This window comes from Hyperolius riggenbachi, chromosome 11 (assembly GCF_040937935.1).
Source record: "Hyperolius riggenbachi isolate aHypRig1 chromosome 11, aHypRig1.pri, whole genome shotgun sequence".
Classification (NCBI taxonomy): domain Eukaryota; kingdom Metazoa; phylum Chordata; class Amphibia; order Anura; family Hyperoliidae; genus Hyperolius; species Hyperolius riggenbachi.
In genome coordinates this window covers 176163802-176169801 of record NC_090656.1, presented here as the reverse complement: position 1 = coordinate 176169801, position 6000 = coordinate 176163802, and the positions used below count along the sequence as shown (strand labels likewise).

Below are 6000 nucleotides of genomic sequence, written 5' to 3'. Positions count from 1 at the left end.
GTGCAAACAGGTTAGCCAAGTACTCCTGATAAGCTATTGAGTTGCAAGTGGCGGCCAAAAATCAGTGGCGTTCTTAGAAAAGCAACAGACATGGGATGTTCACAACATCCTGCCAAAAAAGGCCATCTCAGGTGACCGTCATCTCACAACTGGAAACAGGACATGACCTCATACAAGAACGAATGAGCACGGAATTAACATAATGTGCTGCTGGCAAGAAAACAATGACCGTAAGTAAAATCAGCAGGCGTGTTTATATAGTAATCAGCAATATTCTAGTAATGCTCTGTGACAAATACAACTGAAATCCCCCAAGCCTTTGGAAAGTAATTTCATGGACTGGAGCCAGCTCTGAGGAGGTGTGAGCAGTTCCCCAGCCCTGCAGAAGAGCAAAGATGAAACTGTACAGAGGTAACAAACACACACAGCCCCTCGCCGCTGAGGAGTCTGCCAGGGGTTTGTGCGTTCCTCATCTCTATGCACTACATGTTAAAGACAAAATGTTTCCAAATGATTAGAGCCGTCATGATATACTTGTAGGGAAAAAGCCTCAGTCAGCAAAACTGCAGATGGATCTACTTACACCGTGAAATAATGAAGTAGTAAGAAAAGAAAAAACCTTCACAGTACAAAACCATCTGTAATAAGTGACACCCTCTGAGGGCCAAGAACCAAAATAGCCAACACTGTTCATCTGGATCTCATCATGTTCCCTCTGTAGTAAAGGAACAACCAGAGAGGTCTGAGCATGTGTTTGCCAAACCCTAAAGTCTGCCTCCCTCGATAGGACCCTACATGTCCGCAGCTGTGCGCTCGGCAGTGCCGGCTACAAAGACATGGCGTTCCCCAACCCGGTTACCTCGTGCTCAAAGAATCTATCTTCCAGCGTTTTATCTCCGGGATTGTTTCCTGCACCTTCAAACAGCAGTTTATACTCCTAAAAAGAAAGAAAATATTAAGCTACATTAAAAAGTGCTTAACATAAAACATGGACACGTTTTAAACATAAGGTGGGCAACGGCATTGCACAGAAAATACAAATTGCACTTAAAGAAACACTGAAGCGAAAAAAAATATGATATAATTAATTGGTTGTGTACTATGAATAATTACTAGAAGATTAGCAGCAAAGAAAATATTCTCATATTTTTATTTTCAGGTATATAGTGTTTTTTCTAACATTGCATCATTCTATAATATGTGCAGATTACACAACACTCAGCATTCAGGGCTGGTGCACACCGAGCGGCTTTTTGGGCGTTTTCAGATCCGCTTGCGGCTGCGGATCTGCTTGGTCAATGTATCTCAATGGGGTGGTGCACACCAGAGCGGCAGGCGTTTTGAAGAAACGAAAAATGCCTGGGTGAGGCATTTTTTGGATTGCGGGTGCGTTTCTGCCTCAATGTTAAGTATAGGAAAAACGCAAACCGCTCTGAAAAACGGCACTTCAGAGCGGTTTGCCAGGCGTTTTTTGTTACAGTAGCTGTTCAGTAACAGCTTTACTGTAACAATACAGGAAATCTACTATACCAAAACCGCTAGACAAAACCGCAAAACGCTAGCTGAAACGCTACAGAAAAAGAAGAAAAAGCGTTTCAAAATCTGCTAGCATTTTGCGGATCTGCTAGCAGGTTTTGGTGTGTACCAGCCCTCAAAATGATTCTTTCAGAGCAGTCTGTGAAGTAATGACCTCTCCTCTGGCAGAGGAAAAGTAAATAGTCCAGGAACAGTTGAGATAATAAAAGTCAGATAACAGCCCTCTCCACGACTTTGAAAGTCGCAGAGCTTAATTGCTTTTTTGCATAGAGATAACAACTGGAGTTTCTTAACTCTTCCTGTACTGGAAACAATTAGACTGATGTATCTGATCTTAATGTTTTATTTCTTAGCTGTACTACACATACAAATCATAATATCATAATTTTTTTTCCGCTTCAGTGTCTCTTTAAGGTGAGCCTGAACACAACAACAGAAAATGCCTTACTGAATTTACCTGGGGCTTCCTCTTACATGTTACATGATGAGATAAACGTGTGTGCCAAGCCTACATACTCCTTTTCTTACTGTAGGTTACATTTCCAGGGCTCTGAACTACAGTTTCTCTTCAGTCAGACTTCATCTAAGCTATAGCTAACTCACTGATGGAATGGTAAAGTGTAGAGAAACCGAGAGCCCAATATAGTGTAGTATGTTAAGCATAAATGAAGTAGAGGTTATCGTGAGAAAATTATACTCACAAACATGGATTACCACACAGGCAACCACTGTATAGGCAGGTGAGGAGATTAGACCTATCCTCACTCAGGGATAAGAAGTCGCTCTCTGTAGATGCGAAAGGGGGTAGATCACCCCTCCACCAGGGGTGGACACGGTATAGCAGTAGGAGAACAGAGGCGCCAGCAGGATAAAAGTGGATAAAAACTTTAAAATTTGCTGGGAGGAAGTGGTGGACTTACCTCCATAAAGCAGACTTGAAAGACTGTCTGAATAGTAGTCACATTTATTAATTAGTACCCCAAAACAGTGCAACGTGTTTCGCAGGCTCAGCCCGCTTCATCAGGCAATAAAAATGGGGACAAGACAGAATTTCAGCAATAGCAGGTGTAGCGCCTCAGCGCCTGCTATTGCTCAGCGCCTGAGGCGCTACACCTGCTATTGCTGAAATTCTGTCTTGTCCCCATTTTTATTGCCTGATGAAGCGGGCTGGGCCTGCGAAACGCGTTGCACTGTTTTGGGGTACTAATTAATAAATGTGACTACTATTCAGACAGTCTTTCGTGTCTGCTTTATGGAGGTAAGTCCACCACTTCCTCCCAGCAAATTTTAAAGTTTTTATCCACTTTTATCCTGCTGGCGCCTCTGTTCTCCTACTGCCACTGATGGAATGGGGTTGTAAAACCTCAATAATGGTCATCATTCAGTTAAGGCAATAAAAATTAACTTTCATTTTACCTTGTATTTTACAATCAAAGTCGTTTTATTAGCCTGTTTCAGCAGCCTGACCGTCCGCAGAAATCTCAGGAAGCTAATTGTTTTATTGAGCTAATTACCCAGAAGAAAACAATTCCTTTTCATCAACAAAGGGGGTGGGTAATTAGGACTGTTTCTTCAAAGACATTGTGTGCGTCAAACAGTCCTAATTACCCACCCCCTTTGTTGATGAAAAGGAATTGTTTTCTTCTGGGTAATTAGCTCAATAAAACAATTAGCTTCCTGAGATCTCTGCGGATGGTCAGGCTGCTGAAACAGGCTAATAAAACTACTTTGATTGTAAAATACAAGGTAAAATGAAAGTTTATTTTAATAATGAAACAGATTGTTGGCATGCATTTTTCATGTGCTATAGAAATGTCCTGAGTGCTAAAAAGGTGCTTGGTTCACTTTAAACCCCTATTTCCTACCTTGCGCACTAGTTTGAAAATAATGGATTGGTAGATTATACAACCCCCCCTCCCCTCCCCCCCCAAAAAAACAACAACAATGTACCGTACTTATATTGACGATTTTTGCTCAAATTCTACAATACAAGCTTCTCTTGTGCACAGTTACATTTAAATTTCCAATATTTGTCAGCACCAGTGCATGCTATTATGTTGATGTGCCTGACTGTATCTTAAAAATAGGGTAAAATATATAAATCTAAGTATACAACATTATTGATTGGGGCACAATTTGTTAAAAGTACACCAACACTTTAAAGGACAACTATTGCAAAAAACTAATTAATTTTAAATACAAGCATATAAACATACATTTCTTTAAGAGTGAAATGCATGATAAATTAATAATTTCCCTATATCCCTGTCATCTACAAAAGGTAGTGAAAATCTGATTGATCTGTTAGGTTTTGGACTAGTCCATCTCCTCATGGAGGGTTCTGTGCAGAACGCTCCAGGCCGCGTGAGTACGAATGCGAGTGGCGCATTGCTCTAGCGCAGGTGCAGAAGATGACGACATGGCGAGGTCGGCATCTGCAATGGAGGGGATCCCGGGACACGAGCTGCGGCGAGGAACATATCGGCTGCCAGGGGTTGGAGGAGGCCCCAGGTAAGTATTTTATATTTTACCTCGAATGTTACCTTTAAATAACAAAAGCACTTACTGAAATGCAGTAGCCAAGTCCAAATGTCAATATAGTGAGTAGAAGAGTAAGGAGGCTGGCTCACACCTTTCCTGACAGATTTCACATTTTTCTTTCTAGGGAGTGCTTTTGTAAAGAGTAAAGGTAATACTGAGAATCTCCTATGACGCAATGGACTAGTCCAAAATCTGTCAGCCTTCTACTACCTACTGAAAGTGACTGGCACATAGGAAAAAAGTAATTTATACGGCATTTTACACTGGGAAAAACGTACATTTTATATGCATGTATTGTAAATTTTACATTTTTTTTTTACAATAATGGTTCTTTAAGGATGAAAACTTACATCCAGCTAAACCTTTTTCTGGGTCTGGCATTATTTAGGTAGAGAGCATAAATGATGCAAGTTTTAGCAGGATTGTGATGGGCAGAGATGGATTACTGCTCATTGCTGCTCGGTTACTTCATACGCCTGTCGGCAGTTATAAATCAGCAGACGGAACTGAAAAGTATGCATGTGTTGGAGGAGGCAGTGTGTAACATTTACTTACTGGGTAATAATCAGCTACTGCCTTGACCTGCTCATAGTCATCAGCTCTCGCCAACTGGGCCAAGCCCTCCGGGTACAATTTCCCGCAGTGAGGGAACAGCTTGGCTCGATCTTCTTTCGAAAGCTCAGTGCCAAATGAATTAATTGTGATTATAAACGCCCGTCGATCAGCTTCAAACTAGAAAGAAAAAGTATTGCAAGTTAAGACACGCAGACACTGTGTGCTTTACAATCATTCATTTCCGATTCAACTCTAGATAATGCAGAAAACTAAACAATTCAAGATTTGTAAACATATTTTGACCACTTAAATGAACAGTATCAATAACCAAGTGTTCTAAAATGACAATGTACAAATAATGTCTAAGTAGCTGTGTAAACATTTTCCTACTTTTCATGTTACATATCAGAGGCAACAGCTTTAATTTGTTGTGTGTAGGTTGTAGCTGCATTGGAACAATTCATTAGCAAAGGCGAGTCTGTGCTATGTGATGTACGTGACATAGCCAGTGCTGTTCTTTGCATGTGAAACTACAGTTATATGAAAAGCTGTGGTGTCAGGTTTCACACACAATTACAAATGTTTATGCTGCACATGAGATACATTTCTTCTGCTCTCCACTCAGACAGCTCAGTCACAAAAGACAAAAGCAGCTGCAGTTCAGCTAGTGAGACCTGTCTCACACACAGGGTTAACAGATGTAGGGAGAGGGATTCCCTCCCCTCCCCTCATTATTTACTGGTCCGTCACAATTTAAAAAAAAACATGGTAATCGATAGCGTTCCTTTAACTGTACTGTGCCTGCAAAAGATAGAGCAAGTAAGAGAGCATCTTATTTTATACTTAAATGTGTATTTAACAAATAAGGGTGCCATTTAGGCTTCAAACTGTGTAATACATTTTTAAATGGTATCTAGTCTGCCCCCCCCCCCCCAAAAAAAAAAAACAAGTTGCATCATACTACCTGGAAGGTAGTCTAAAAGTGCATTACACTAGTGTTGATGTTCAAATTCGACATAGTGAACTCGGAACACCCACACACTCCTGATTACCGTTAAACACTGGACAAGTGGACAGGATTAGGAGTCCACTAATTTGCGTGTCACATTGCATTTCACGAGACACCAATACTTCCTCCTTCCGGTTTGCTAGTAGGAAGCATTAGAGTCCAGTGAAACACAACGTGACATGCAAGTCAGTGAACTCCTCCTTACCCTGTCCGCTTGTTAAGTGCTGAAAAGCGGTAATCTGGAATATCCAGGTGCTCGAACACCACCACTACTGTATACACAGAAGCTGGGCAAAATTTTTGTTGCCTGCCAGGATCAAACTTGACCCTATGGGTGACACTGTGCTCTAATGTTCGCT

General features: G+C 41.1%; 1 protein-coding gene across 1 annotated transcript in view; it reads right to left on the bottom strand.

Annotated features, from left to right (window-relative positions):
* Nucleotides 1-6000, bottom strand: part of ATP6V0D1 (ATPase H+ transporting V0 subunit d1) — an 80410-nt gene that overhangs the window by 13239 nt on the left and 61171 nt on the right. The window contains exons 6-7 of the mRNA XM_068261269.1: nucleotides 4633-4809; nucleotides 860-937 (exon numbers count right to left, since the gene is read on the bottom strand). Of these exons, the coding sequence (XP_068117370.1) occupies nucleotides 860-937; nucleotides 4633-4809 (255 nt within the window). The remainder of the gene's footprint in view (nucleotides 1-859; nucleotides 938-4632; nucleotides 4810-6000) is intronic.